This window comes from Episyrphus balteatus, chromosome 2, assembly GCF_945859705.1.
Source record: "Episyrphus balteatus chromosome 2, idEpiBalt1.1, whole genome shotgun sequence".
Taxonomy (NCBI): domain Eukaryota; kingdom Metazoa; phylum Arthropoda; class Insecta; order Diptera; family Syrphidae; genus Episyrphus; species Episyrphus balteatus.
The window spans coordinates 19,643,268-19,659,171 of record NC_079135.1 but is presented as its reverse complement, the minus strand read 5'-3'; the positions used below and the strand labels follow the sequence as shown (position 1 = coordinate 19,659,171).

The 15,904-nt window shown below is 28.2% G+C and overlaps 1 protein-coding gene across 1 annotated transcript in view; it reads right to left on the bottom strand.

Moving 5' to 3' along the window:
* Positions 1–2,900: 2,900 nt before the first annotated feature.
* LOC129910587 (uncharacterized) overlaps positions 2,901–15,904 on the bottom strand; it is a 242,443-nt gene continuing 229,439 nt past the window's right edge. Inside the window, exons 14-15 of the mRNA XM_055988016.1 lie at positions 9,411–9,646; positions 2,901–3,385 (exon numbers count right to left, since the gene is read on the bottom strand). Coding sequence (XP_055843991.1) covers positions 3,132–3,385; positions 9,411–9,646 — 490 coding nt within the window. The 3' untranslated portion in view covers positions 2,901–3,131. The remainder of the gene's footprint in view (positions 3,386–9,410; positions 9,647–15,904) is intronic.

The window sequence follows — 15,904 nt, the reverse complement described above, 5'->3', positions numbered from 1 at the left end:
ATGTATTTTTTGTTTTTTTGTATTTATAATTTACTTACGTGTGTGTATGTGTGAGTTAAGACTGTGTATGATTCTCATAACAGTGATCACTTCTTCTTAATTTTTTTTTTTTATAATTTCACCCTTACGCCAATAAAGTCATCTAAATTGTAGTAATTTAATATTCCTAATTTTACATATATATATACTGTATATATATAAATTTATATATAATTTTGTTTCATTTTTTTCTTCATTAATTTTTAAACGAATTTACACATGAAATTCATCACCTAGTTGTAGGAATTGTTTGTTTTATACTTTTAATTTTTTTTTATTTCCTTTTTAAAGTTTTTTTTCTTGTTTTAATTAGTTTCCTACAAGTAATTAAATTAAATAGTTTTTTCTTAATCTAAAGGGTTTCTTTTAAGTTTTTTGTTGTTGTCTTGTTTATGGGTTTTGAAAATTAATTTGTTTTCCGAAAAACAGTGACTTGTCTTATTTCATTCCAAAACTACTTTTTTTTCTTATTTTTTTTTTGTTTGTTTTTTTAAATTTAATTTTAATGAATTTGTATAACAAGTGATTTTTTTTTTTTGTTTAATTTTATTTTTACCTAAAATATATTTTAATTAATTTGGTTTTTCTTCGAAATAAGTTGTATGTATTTATTTACATTGTGCGATTAATTTTTTGTTTTTTTTTTTTTTTGTTATGGAATTTCACAGGTCATACAGCCGTAGTTTTTAAAAAGCGAGAATTTAATTTAACAACAAAAAAAAAAAATTGTAGTGCGTACAGAAACAGGAAACATTTTTTTGGGGTTTGTTTCTTGACCAGTTTAATAGTTTTATTTAAAAAAAATATCTTACTGCCATAATAACTCTTTTGGTTTCTCAAAAACCAAGGGTCGATTCTTAAAAACTTTGGATTTTGATGGATTATTTTTAAGAAATTTATCGCGTGAAATATCAAAAGAAAGGTAATTTTAAGCTCTATTGATAAATGAAAACCAAAAGCTTCTTGAAGGTCTGGTTCCTGAGATATTTTCAAGCAAACATATTTTTTAATTTCTTTTTTTTACATTCCAAAGCTGATATCTTTTAATCAAAGTCTCAAAATTGGTTTTAAATTAAAGATATGAGTCATAATTAAAAAGACTATGAGCAAAAAAAAAAATAAATAAAAAAATGTGTTTTTTTTTTTGATTTTCTAAAAAAATCCAAGGGGTACCCCTTGCCAAAAAAAATTAATTTTTTAAAAATTTCCTCCAAAGCCATCGAGTGAGACATCAAAAGAAAGGTCTCTTAAAGCTCTATTCACAACTGAAAACCAAAAGTTTTTTTTGGAGGTTTTGATGAGTGCGAACTAACAAAATTATAAATTTTTTTTTCGGATTTTCGATCTTTATTCATAAATGAAACCCAAGAGTTTGCTTGAGATATTGTTGCAAATTCAAATTCCTAAGTTTGTTCGATGTGCACTAAGGCAGAATGTTGAATATCGAACTAATCTATTTTTGACAACTTATGTCAACGGATCTGCCGGATTGAAAAGTCGGCTACTTTTTTCGTCGCGTCGGTCAGACTCCGTCTGATCCGTCGCTTATGGATCGGTTCCAATAAGATCGTGTGTATTTTATCGGGCTTTCAATGATCAAAGGAGAGATCCTGGGAATCAAGTCAAATATACGAAGCAAAATCCAATACAAAGGATTTCTGGCATGGATTTTTGCCAGGAAGACTGCCGTCTAAAAATAAGTGGACAAATTGTCTTAATTTATTGAACCTTAACAAAAAATATATGGTGCTTAATGCATGCACAAGATTATATCAAAAGAATCTTTTTAAATTAACGTGAACATCATTTTATTTTTTGTAATCTTTTAGCTTCAATAAGAATTTTTAGCCGATTCACTAAATATTTTTTAAAAGAAAATTCTTACTTAAAGAAAATAACTTTCATTTTGATTTTAACAATGGACTCCATTTTCTTGGTTTAAACTGCTTTATTTTTCTACGTGTACCTTTCCAAAAAGTTTGTTTGTAATCAATTCCAAAACAGGTTTTAAATTGATTGGAAAAATGTTTATCTGGAAATTGATTTTATTATAAACAAGTTAATTAGCAAATGTTGGTTAAATTGTAAAAAAAAAAACTATAATAAATTTTTAAATTTACTGAAAATCATTTCAAATTTATTTTTTTTTATTAAGAAGAATGATACTTTATCGATAATTAAACACTGAAAAATGATTAAAAAAAACTCCTACGCCTGCAGATCAATGTGAAGAATTAAAATTCTATATTTACCTAAGAAATAAAAATTTAGTAAAAAAAAACATAGTATCCTAAATGTATGTGTTTATTTTTTTGTTATTTTTTTTTTTTAACAATTTTATGTGAAATTTCATCACAACACTCTCGAGATTTCATAGAACTGTACTATCAATTACATGCGCTTAGTTTTTTACTTTTATTTTAATATATACAATTGCATAAAATTATCATTTTCTTTTGTTTTTTTGTATAATTATAATTAATTTTTTTTTTAATTTAAATTTTTAATATTTAATTCGAAGGTACCTAATTTACAATAGTTTTTTCATCTCTGAATTCTTTTTTTTTTTTTCTATATGTCTCCATCATTCAATGTTCTTATCTATCTTACTAACTATTTTTCTTTAAATAATTTAAAAAAATAAAAAAAAAATATGGAAGGATTAATATATTTAATAAAAAGATTTTAAAGTTAAAAAAAAACTCATTAAATTTGTATCAAAATAAATTATGTATACGTAAATCACTTTTGGAAATGTGTTTTTTTTTTTTTTTTGTAATTTAAGGCAGTGATTGTGTCGTTTAAATAAACTTAAAAATGAAAAAATAACAAACATTTTTTTTCATTTTATCCTTTGAATTCAATTTTTCTTCGACTCCTTCATATACAGGAAAAAAAAATTAATTAAATGAACAAATTAATAAAAAAACAAAAAACAATATTAAATACGTATATGTACTTTTTTAAATGTAATAATTGATGTATTAAGTATTTTTTTTTTTTTTTTAATTTTATGTTACACACATTTATACAACATATCACACAGTGGTCTCCCGGTCGACATGTATATATTCGACCGGCTGAAGCCCGTGTCAGGAAGCCGGATCGATAAATAACGAATCCTTTTTGATGTCCTTTTTCAGTGTTCCATTGAGTATCGTTTTTTGAACGACAGATTTTTTACGCTTTCTCACTAAACCAAATATGCAGAATATTAAACAGGCAGTTATAGCCGCCGCTATGCAGCCCAAGGCTGCAAACACACCACCAGGTAATTCTAGGAGCTTACGTGCTGTTCCGCATTCCTCTTCCGATTCATCAAAACCCGATGGGCAATTTGTGTGACCTGGAAATAAAAACAAAAAATAGAAGAAAAATGAATATACAACGATGAATATGTATGTGGAAAAGGAAATAGACAAAGTTCAAATAGAAAATGATGATATGGGGAATGCAAAAAAAAAACTGTCAATATTAATAGACCATGAAAATTTAATTTAATGTGGACATTTTTAATTGATAGAAAAGATGACTGTTTTTAATGTTTCACCTTAAGAGTAGACTTTCAGATCAAAATAGACATTTTCCTTGGAAAAAAAACTCTGTTGTGTTATAATACTGTGAATCACAAAATTGTCCATCCTTACTTCTGGTATATTTAACTATATTTCTTGTATATTTAACTATTTTCTGGTATTTTTAACTAAATTTCTTGTATATTTAAGTAGTTTCTTGTATATTAAACTGTATTTCTTCTATATTTAACTAGTTTCTGGTATTTTCAACTAAATTTCTTGTATATTTAACTAGTTTCTGGTATATTTAACTATATTTCTTGTATATTTAACTATTTTCTGGTATTTTCAACTAAATTTCTTTTATATTTTACTAGTTTTTGGTATGTTCAACTAAATTTCTTGTATATTTAACTATTTTCTGGTATTTTTAACTAAATTTCTTGTATATTTAACGAGCTTCTGGTATTTTCAACTATATTTCTTCTTTATTAAACTAGTTTTTGGTATTTTTAGCTAAGTTTCTTGTATGTTCAACTAATTTCTGGTATTTTTATCTAAATTTCTTGTATATCTAACTAGTTTCTGGTATTTTTAACTATATTTCTTGTATATTTAACTAGTTTCAGGTATTTTTAACTAAATTTCTTGTATATTTAATTAGTTTCTGGTATATTTAACTATATTTCTTGTATATTTAACTAGTTTCTGGTATTTTTAACTAAATTTCTTGTATATTCAACAAGTTTCTGGTATTTTTTAGCTAAATTTCTTGTATATTCAATTAGTTTCTGGTATATTTAACTAAATGTCTTCCATATTCAACAAGTTTCTGGTATTTTTTAGCTAAATTTCTTGTATATTTAATTAGTTTCTGGTACATTTAACTATATTTCTTGTATATTTAATTAGTTTCTGGTATATTTAACTATATTTCATGTACATTTAACTAGTTTCTGGTAAATTTAACTATATTTCTTGTATATTTAACTATTTTCTGGTACAAAATTTCTTGTATATTTAACTAGTTTCTGTTATTTTTAAAAAAATTTCTTTTATATTTAATTAGTTTCTGGTATATTTAACTATATTCGTGTATATTTTACTAGTTTCTGGTATTTTTAACTATTATTATGATTAAATATACCAGAAATCACTGGCGTTATTTTTTCTCCCTGTATATTTCAAGTTATCAAATATTTAAAAAAAACTTTTACAACAGACTAAAATAATTGTCCTTTTAAATAAATGAACACCAAAAAAAAAAAACAAAACAAAACTGCTAATAGACATCAGCGTTGCCACTTGTAGAAAAAAAGTCGAAGTAGATTTGAAGAAAAAATGGAAGTAGATTGAAAAAAATCGAAGTAGATTTCAAAATATCCTTTTCTTCATCAAAAATCTATATTAAAACAAAAAAATTCTATAATTTAATTAGTAAAAACAACTAAAACCAAAAGATTGTATTCCTTCAAACTACATAATTTCGTCATAAATGTATTTTTATACATTGTTTATAACAATTTTTAGTCAAATATTTGGTTTTCTGAAAAAAAGAAGTAGATTTGGCTTATATTTTGATAACTTGAAGTAGATTGAAACAGAGATTTTTAAATGAAGTAGATTTCGATATTTTTGTGATGGTGCGAAGTAGGAAGTAGATTTTATTTTTTTTTGAAAAAAAGAAGTAGATCTACTTCAATTGAAGTAAAGTGGTACCACTGATAGACATCCCCACAGGAAGTCAACCATATCCGCCTTGGTGGTCGTTTGCCTTTTCTTAAATTTCCTGCCAAAAGAGAAATCTAATTACAATTAGTTTAGTGGGCCTCCTCATTCAAGTCGATTTGTAATTCACCCAACGATTAAGTTGAAAAAAAAAAAAAAACAAATTGTAGGACAAAATATAGACAAAATGATGCACCACCCTCTTATCTTTATAAGGACTCATCTGCAATGGAGTTTAAAAAAAAAAATGTATTCATTCCTTTTTCAATTCAAGTAAAGGCACAAAAGTGACGAGGAAGAAGATTCTTAAAAAAAAAAAAAATAAAAAAGAACGCGGTTTTCCACACACAAACTGGCATACTGAAGAAGAAGAAGAACTTTTACCATCGCTTAGAGCTGGAGATTGGCGTCTATTTCATCTTCATAGACCGACTTTGCACGTAATAGCTCTGATAAACCGCATCTCGTCGTCTACGTCGTCATCAGACGAAAGAGACGCTTTACCGCAACACCCCACTGACTAACCATAACCACACTAAAGCAAAGATTCCTTCCTCATCCTTAAAAAAAATACCCTACACCCGATCAAAAAAGCCCGGGAAATTGCAATAAAAATTAGGGAATTTTTTTTCACACTCTTTTTTTTTTCATTTGAAAAAAGGGCATTCATAGGGGACGGGGTAGGAAGACGAAACATTCCGCAAATGGTGATAGCTCTGGTGCAGTCTTTTGGTTATAAAAAGAAATAAAAATTCATCTTCATCTAGAAGACAAATTTACTTGTTCGTTGTTCGTCTTGGGTCCTTTCTGTGCATTAAAGAAGATATCCACAGCTCAGCTCAATTTAGTGTTACCATTAAACATTTTTGAAGAGCCCAAAACTGTTGAGAGTAACCAAAAAAATAAATCAATGGAAAATAAGGAGCAAATTGAAAAAAAAAGCATTCATCTCGAAGTAGTTATTTCTGTGATGGCTCTGTGGTTCGCTATACAATTTTTCAATAACTATTGAAAAAAATCCGGTTTAAGTATTTGTAGGTACTTGTAGGCCTTTTTCATCTAAATCGATTGGGTGAATTTGCGGAATCGGTATTGGCCACTTTTGGTGATGTAAATTTTTTTTTGAATACATTTTTTGGCAGGCATAGTTTCGCAATAAGATTCAAAAATGAAGTAATATTTCCACCTTTAGGCTAACCACCAGCCAAATTTGACAATTTAATATTGACGTAAAATACTTGTCTCAAATCTGGAGTGAACCCATTTTTTTAGGGGTAACATCGATCCTGATTTTGCCAAACTGAATTCAGACTCCGACTGTCTAAAAAAAAGGAATAGCAAATTTTAAAGATCCAGAAAGAATTTGACTTTGGGAGCCTTCCCTTAACCCACCTAAACTAGTAAGTCAATGTAAGACGAATGATTGAAAAAATTCGTAGCCATCCATTTTCCTAGAAGATTCTTTAAAGTACTGGACCCAATGTCTTCAATATTACGATATCTTCAAGGCCGTAGTGAAAACTTACTTAAGCCAGTTTACCAGCTAACTCAGAAAAAGAATCAAATCAGTACACAGAGAGAAAATAACGCAGGGATAACTTTACTTCTGGTATATTTAACTATATTTCTGGTATGTTTAACTAATTTCTGGTATATTTAACAATATTATGATAAAGCATTGAATACTTATAAAAATATTCGGACAGTATTTTTAGCACCATGAAGACAGTGAATTCATTTTGTTTTCCCGGAGGAGGTATAGAAGAGACTGAAGAAGACCAGAAATAACAGTCAATTTTTATTTTCAATCGGTTTCTCTCTGAGAATTACCACATTACTTTAAATAGTTTCGGTTAAGGTTTGAGATTTATTTTTTATTTTTTTTAAATATCTCTCAATGGTTGAGATTTTTACAAAAAAAAAAAAAAAAAATAAATGGAAACGGTCAACCTTTAACCGTTTTCGCTGAAAATAAATCAAAAATGGTCAATTCAAAAGAAAATGTCAAATATGTCAAGAATGTCTTAATATTGCAAAGATAAATATGAAAAGGATGTTTTTTCTAAGTTTATGAATTAAATAATGTATGAACTAAATAGACTCTCAAAGTTCTTTAGACCCAAGATTATATCTCTTTTCGTTTAAAGTAAAATCTAAAGACGAAAATGTGTTTTCCACTGTGATTTGAGTCGCTGGGACGACAAGCACAACCAATGCAATTTCGAATATTTTGATGCCAAAAGGTAGCGGGGACTCTAACCTACATTTGGGTACAATTCCCATCCCTGTAGATGCACGCGTTCTCAAACCGGGCAAACTTAAAAGTCAACAAAAAGTTAAGCCCGATTCTGACAAAATAGGCATGATGTGGCGGTTTAACATGGAAGATGATTTTTTAAAAATCTGATAATGTGCAAAGCGTACCTACCCCCATGACACAAGCTATCATTTGGCATCACTCCCAAAAATTGCTCTCAATCGGTTTAGCTTCCAAGAGCGTTCAAAGATTCGGGGATTTTTCGAAAAAAAATTTTACCCCAACTTTCAAACCCGATTTTCTCGGAATTTTGAAACGGCCACAACGATTTTGTTTACAAAAATTCAAATATAAGTTTTAAGACAAGGTCTATCTTTGAACAAAAAAAAATTATTTTGAAAATCATTATTAACAGTACCTGCCATTGAACCGTTTTTTTTTTTAAATCCGATTTACTCCGAAACTACTTAGGTATTCGATTTCAACAAAACTTTTTGTGAAGAATTTTAATATAAACCAAAAATAAAATTTTGAAAAAAAATAATTTTTGGATCTTTAAAAAAATTTTGAAAATTTTTTTTTGAAAAATCAAATTTTCGAAAACCGGACATTGATTTTTTTTTTGAAATTTCGTTTTTAGATGTTGATTAATGATTTCTACAAAATGGCATACCAATTTTATTTTAAAACTTTTTTTCCAAAAAATTATTTATAAAAAATTAGTTTTTTAAAAAACGACGCTAAAGATTTTGAAATTTTTTTTCTAAAAATGCACATTAATATATCAAATAAAACTGCATACTTTTTTTGGAGAATAATTTGATTTCAGATTTTGTTTTAATTTTTTTAAAAACCCAATTTTATGTTTTTTTTTTTTATACATTTACACCTATGCCTTTATACCTATGTTTCCTAAATTTCTATATAAAAAGTATAAAAAATTTAAGCAACTTGAACTCTAAGAGCAAGTTCGTGCGACCCCAGTCGTGGAATTTTTTTTGGTAATGGAAGCTAGTGGGGAAGTTTCATTCTTCAAGAAGTAGTACTTGTTGGCCTTGAGAAATATTTTGTCAGGAATTTCGAGGAATCTGTGAAGTTCATTATTATGAAATTAAATTTCAGCTCCAAGATAGAGGATCGGAAGAAGAATTATCCTAGAAAACCGCTGATATTTCGGCAAAGTTCCTGCTCTTAAAATACTGAAAGGTGAGCAGAAATGACATTTTTCGAAATGGATGTTGTATGTTCTTGATTGGAATATCGCTTTTCTGTGTGGCTTAAACAAATATAGAAAATGCCAGAGCAGTAAACTTTATGAGAAAACATGTGAATGTAGGTCCCATTTTCAAGATAATAAAAGTTGATAATAGTGAAAAAATCTACAGTTCAATGACAAATAGAAGCAGCGTGAAAGGGTTTCTGAGTGACGAATTCATCCAATTTTTTAGCCATTAAGTTATTTCTGCGTTTGACTTACTATTTGAAAGTGTTAAATGGATAAAGCGATTTTAATAAAACTCAATTCAAATGTCCCTTTTTGCTTTAAGGGTAAAAAATAATGGAATTTCTATAACATCACTGAACTGGAAATACTTTCTTTTTTCCTTTTTTTTTTATTTTATTCTCCTTTTGTATTCTTTTCCATCTCAAATCCTTCAACTACTACTGAATGGTTGATATGGTTTTTGGTTTGAATACAAAAATGCTTTTTCTTATAAATTATGTAATCGAGTGAACTGAATGAAAAATTACACTAAAACATCGACAGAAAAAAAAAGAAAAGAAAAAACCGTTTAAAGAATTTATGTATAAATAAAAAATGAATATAATAATAAAAAAAAAATAATGGTTTATAACAACAATGCACTTACCATCACACCACAAGTTTGCAGCAATGCATGCATCAATTTCAGGACATTTGTATTCGCAATCCGATTCTCTTGGATATAGTCCAAATTCACCGAGCGTATCATTCCCCGTTGTCGAAGTGTTGCCTTGCAGGTCCAGTTGTTGTAAAAGTGCTATTCTTGTACGATGTATCTCTAACCATGTGAATGCAATGTCACCGGGTTCTTTAAGTATTGGTTCCAATACAAGACTTACAGGTCTGATGGTGGTTATTTAGAAAGGAACACAGAAAAAAGGGAAAGAAAAGAAAGTCGTAAGAAATGTGTTTTTGTTTTTTTAAAGATTGTGCAAAAAATTTGTCTTTAGAACAAATTTGACAAATTTTATGATGTTGTGCATTTATTCAATAGTAACAACCCTTACGATTTTAAAATACTTCAGTTTTACTTTTAGAATAAAAATCTTTTAATTTTTTTTTTGAAACAATTTTTATAGGAGACGGACACAATCCCGAAATTTTGAATCCAGAAAACCCAGAATCCCAACAATCCAGAATCTTGACTCTTGATTGTAGATTTTCGGGATTTTGGGTTTTCGGGATTTTGGGTTTTCCGGGTTGTGGATTTTCAAGATTCTGGGTTTTCGAGATTTTGGATTTTCGCGATTTTTTGTTTCCGGGATTTTGGTTTTCAGAATTTTGACCGCATCCCAATTTTTTAAAATTTAAAACTTATTTTAAAAATTTTATTAAGCAACTTTGTCGAAAAAATTGACTTTTAGCCTTTTAGTTTTGCCACCTTGAAAAAAAATCCGGAAAAAAAATATAAACAGGATTTGAACTCAGAACCTATGGCATGACAGTCCATCGAACTTAACATCAGAGACAGTGTGATATTATACAAATAAATCTGAGATTTCCATCAAATGATGAATACCCTCAAAATCATTTGTTTTTTTTTTCTCATCACCCTCTTTCCTCAATTTTCTCATTTTTCTTGTATATACCCTTAACATAAATGTTAAAAAAATGTAATTAAATCAGGAATACATTAAGATTCAAAACAAAAACAAAAAGCCAACAAAAAAACACTTCTATGGGCACAGAAATAAAAGCTTAAATATTTAAAATGTTGGTAGTTGGTACCTACTCTCACAAAAACCAGTCGTAATGTAATGATACCCTCAAGCCCTATACGAATAAAAAAAAAAAATATATTCTCTTGCTTGTTGTTTTATATAGGAATAGGTAGGTACTTACTCCTTTTTTTTGCGCTCTTTCACAAAAGAGCTTCCTGCTCGAAATAATTTTTCATATCCGGTGACGGAATTAGGCAATTGTAAAAGTGTATTTACCTAAAGGCCCATACAAAAATTTTAAATTTTCAAGTACAGTTCTAAATTTTCATTTAGAAATTCGGTAAGATTTGTAATTTCTACACGGAGAAAAAAAAACCACCTAAAAACAAGTGGGTTACGTATTAAACTAAGCGGATTTCTGCATGTTTTTTTTTTTTGACAGGATGATTTCCGTCTCAAATCAAATGGAAAAATCTTCTTAATTTCTGGAATATGTAAATAAAAAATAAAATCCACTAAATTTAAGCGGAAAATCATCTTTTTTTTATTTGGAAAAATTTTATTTAAAAACAAAAAAAAAAAACTGACAGCGACTGGGGATTGAACCACTACCGAAAAAAAACAGAAGAGAAAAAACACCACTCAAAAACAGGCGGATTCCGTATAAACTAAACGGATATCTGCATGTTTTTTTTTTTTTTTTGTCAAGATGACTTCCATCTAGAATTAAGCGGGCAAATCTTCTTAATTTTTTGAATGCGCAAATTTAAAATGATTCCACTAAATTTAAGCGGAAAACCATATTTTTATGTGGAGACATTTAAATTAAAAAAAAAAAAAAAAAAAATGGCAGCCTTCGGGGACCGAACTTCTAGGTACTTAAAAAAAGAAGAGAAAAAATACCACCTAAAAACAAGCGGATTTCGTAGTACATTAAGCGGATTTCTGCATGGATTTTTACCAAGATGACTTCCGTCTTAAATTAGGCGGTAAATCTTCTTAATTTCTTGAATGTGCAAATTAAAAAAAAAATCACTTAATTTAAGCGGAAAATTCTCTTATTTTATGTGTAAATATTTTAACTAAAATAAAAAACTGACAGCCACTATACTAGGAATCGAACTTCGATTTAAAAAAATGAGTGAAAAAAGACCACCTAAAAGCAAGCGGATTTCGCAATAAATAAAGCGGATTTCTGCATGTTTTCTTGCCAAAACAACTTCCGTCTTAAATCAATCGGACAAATCTTCTAATTTTTTGAATGTGCAAATAAAAAAAAAATCGACTTAATTTACGCTGAAAAATTATCTTATTTTTATGTGGAAACATTTAAACTAAAAAAAATTGGCAACCACTGGGGATCGATCCTACAACTTTTGGGTCATCAGCCTATCTCATAGTTGGCAATAAGAATGATAAACTTTATTAAATCTGAAGTCTGACGACATACTAAGATATTTACTAAGATTCCACTTATTTTAAGCGGAAATCATATTGATTTAAGAAGGTAGGATTTGATTGGAACCTCATCTTATTTTGAGATGCCCAGTTTTTCTCCGTGTAACCATTAAATGGTACCAAAGGCCCTTAGATGATGCCATCAAGATTTTCAAACCTGTAAAGTTTCACTATAGAGCCCGATTCTTATTTGTAGAGTATCACTTACTTCCAAGTCCGGACCTGATTAGAAGCTACTTTAGCATAACAACGTGATTTTTCTCTAAGGGGGTTCATTTTTTTAACATTTCGCTGTAAAATCTACAAGTTTCGTTATTTTTTTCACCAGCTAAACAGAAAAAAAAAATAAGGCGGAAAAAAGAACTATAAAGATGGCTATAGAGTAACTATAACAAAAACCCACCCATTTCTCGTGTAGTAGAACGAATTTAAATTAAAAAATCATGAACATTGGACTTGTGTGTAAAATACACAATTGTGTCGTTTGCAAATGTAAAAGGAAACTTCTCATTTTAATATAATCAAAAAAAAAAAAATACCCCAAACCACGTGACGTTATTTTTTTTTTTCTTGAATTTTGTTTTTGTGTTGTAATTTTCAACCCCTCAGGGCTCAGACTAATTTAAAATACAATTTTCTAAAAGTCGAATTTATACATTTTTTTTTCTCTTTAAACATGTTTTTCCAAAAATTTCGCCCCAGGTCAGTCAGCAGGTAAATTTGGCTTTTACCAGCCAGTCTCGACTCGAGTCATGTTCTTCAATTAATTGTATGCTGATACCCTTGACGTGATTTTATACCTGACAATTTTTCACTTTTTTTTTTTGCATTTTTATTTCTCTGTTGTATACTTTTAGGGGGTTTTTGGGGAAATTAATGTAACTGCATTGGAGTTAGAAATGAGCTTTATTAATTGTTTGGTCGACGTGAATCTACAAAGCTGAATTATTTTGAGTAGGTACACGTCAAAGCTACCCCTTTTAAGTACTCACACTTTAACCCTTTTTAAGATTGAAAATAGAAAAAAAAAACACAAAATTGTCTGCTAAAATTGTGTTAAATTCATAATTCAGTAGACAGAAGGATTCCATCAACCATAAAGTATCTAAAATCTTAACCTTGACCTTATTTTAGAGAGGGTGGTTTTCCCAACAACCACTCATTATAACTTGTTAATATTTTAAAGCATTCACGGATTTACACAAAATCGTTATACATATTTTTAATATATGTTACATTACTGTCAGGTTTATGCACTAAAAACTTGAGAGGTTTTTCTTCAAGGACACATCATCTTAATATAATTTTTTTTTTTATTTGAATAACGTGAACGTCTTGGTTGGCGTTGGTTGGTTGGTGGAAGATGGCATTTTATTACTATTCTTGTCACATCATAACTCTGATGGGAATATGAAATGATTAGATCTGAGATTTGACAAGGATATCAAGAATTACTCAGCTGCTGAAGTGTCTTGTTTTCGCGCTGATGTGATGTAATTTTAAGTATATCCTTCGTCAGACAAAAAAAAATACATTTTCTCATTCCTCAATGTTGTTGGAATGGAAGACTATTTCGCAATTTCATAAAAAATAAATATTAATATCTCTTTTCTACTATCTTTTTTGTATCTTTACAAAAAAAAAAAAAAAATTCAAGGAATGTCGCGATATAATCTGATTTTTATGTGGTGGATAGTTTTATTATTATACTCAGAGACAAATTAGACAAACAACCTTCTGATGATAGTAAAATCATCAAGTTTGCTTATATGGTTGTTTATTTAAAATATTATCGTCTTCTGACTTTTTTTTAAATTTTTTAATTTGATCGATTGAGGAAATATTAAGGAAAAGATTTCTGGTTTGAACACAAAATATATTGCAAGGACTTACATTGTTATTTTTGAGCATTTTTTTAAATTTGAAATCATATTTTTTTTGTCAGTTGTTTTTGCCCACTTTATACACTTCAAACACAGATTTTACAAAAAGTTATAATATGTATCTGTTGTTAAAGTAAAGTTTTTTATATAAATAAAAAACACGATTGGGTTGCCCATATCCATAAAAAAAAATATAAAAGAAAATTAGATGTTGAAAAAATAAGTTTAAATTTTTTTCAAAAACTTTTTTTCAAAAACAAGAAGTTCTTTGAAAATGAAATTCTTTTTAATTTTTTTTATGAACTTCTTCTTTGTTCAAATAACAATGAGTATGCACAAAAATGTTTGAAATATTAATTTATATTTTACTACCTAAAAACTTCGGAAAATTTTTGTTCATTCAATTTATTTTTTCAAAATTTTTCATTAATATAAATTACTTTATTTTTATTTTACAGACAAGAATAACTATCTATATTTTAAACTGTAGGGGAAGTGGGGGCAAGACCGCCCCTTTAGTGTTTGATTGTCTTAAAAATTTAATTAATTTAAAATATAGTTTTTATTTATTTAGTTAATTGTTTACTGTAGGAACTCTCATCATTATAAAAAAAAAAAGTAAAACCTTAAAAATCATTTTTCTTGCAAAAAAAAAAAATGGAAAAAATATAACTTTTTTTTTATTCCATTAAAGACAACCTACAATAAATCGTATACCATCTGAAAGCTTATTGTTTCAACTCAAAATATTTATATGGACCATGTCTATACAACATCTACCTACAAAAAGAGCTAGAATTTTTTTAACCCAATTAGTTTTCATAAAAAAAGCAAAACAATCAATCTCTTTTCTCTTCTAACGCCATTAAATCCATTTTTTTAAATGACAACCTATAATACATTTTATATCATTTTATTATTTCACCTTTTATATATGACGCTTCAATCATATTTCTACCATGCCTACAAAAAAAAGTAAGAATTTTTTAAATCCAACCATGTCGATATTTCAAACTGAGATAACGATACTTCCTACACTGGTGGCTGGTCATCGGCAACAGATCTCCGCAGGTGTTTTGAGGTATTTTTTAATTCAATTTAAGATTGTGTACTTTGTGAAGCATGTACCGTTATGTGTGATATATCAAATAAAAGGTTATATTATCAGCATGCGTATTAAAGTTAAATCAAATTTGTATGTGCACTAGATCAAAAGATATAACGTGTTTAGAAAAAGAACATCTTTTTACCGTTATCTCAGAATTTTGAATATGAAATTAATTGAAATTTTGTACAATTATAGTTTATTTAATTATCTACCTATCTACAAATGTACAAATTTCATTCATCTATCTATTAAAACAAAAAAGTTATAACAAGTTGAATGTTCGTGTTGCGTTTTCGTTTCATCTTGTTTCAAATCACTACGATACTAAAGAAGTTTTCACTTCAAAAAGATTCAATTATGTTTACCATGGAATATTTAATTTTAATGACAAACTCAAAAAGCTTGCTTTTAATTTTTCATTGAATTTTCATTAAAATTTTGAAGGAGTGAGGTGCATTATGTAAAAGCTTTCATACAACATATTTAGTACAAAAACGGTCTTTTCCCATAGGCGGTATTGCCCCCACTGCCCCTATATCTTAATATTGAAGGCTTTGTCGTTCTGTTCAATTCTGAACGGAACATCACATGAAATCACTTTTTTCAGTCCAAGCTTATTTCTTTGTTAAGATAAAGATTGAGCAGGTAAGTTTGCACCAAATCTGAGGACTAGTTTTTATAAATATCAACAACTTTTTTTAGATCAACGACCTCAAAAATCAATAGTTAAGTAGAATTGAATTTTGTCCAATATTGATTGTGTTCGAATGAGATCAGAAATGCTAGTATTTTTTTAAAGTAAAGTATTTGCTGGTAGTTCTGTTTTTTTTTGGCATAATTGTTTAAAGTGCATCCTAAATTTTCGGATTTTCGGACAATACCAAAAATGTCGAAGTAAACCTAATTTTTTTTTAAGTATTTGTTGATTTAAGCTTCAAGGAATAATTTTGGGTTGGGGTCAAAATTCTGCTTTCAAAATTCTGCTTTTCAA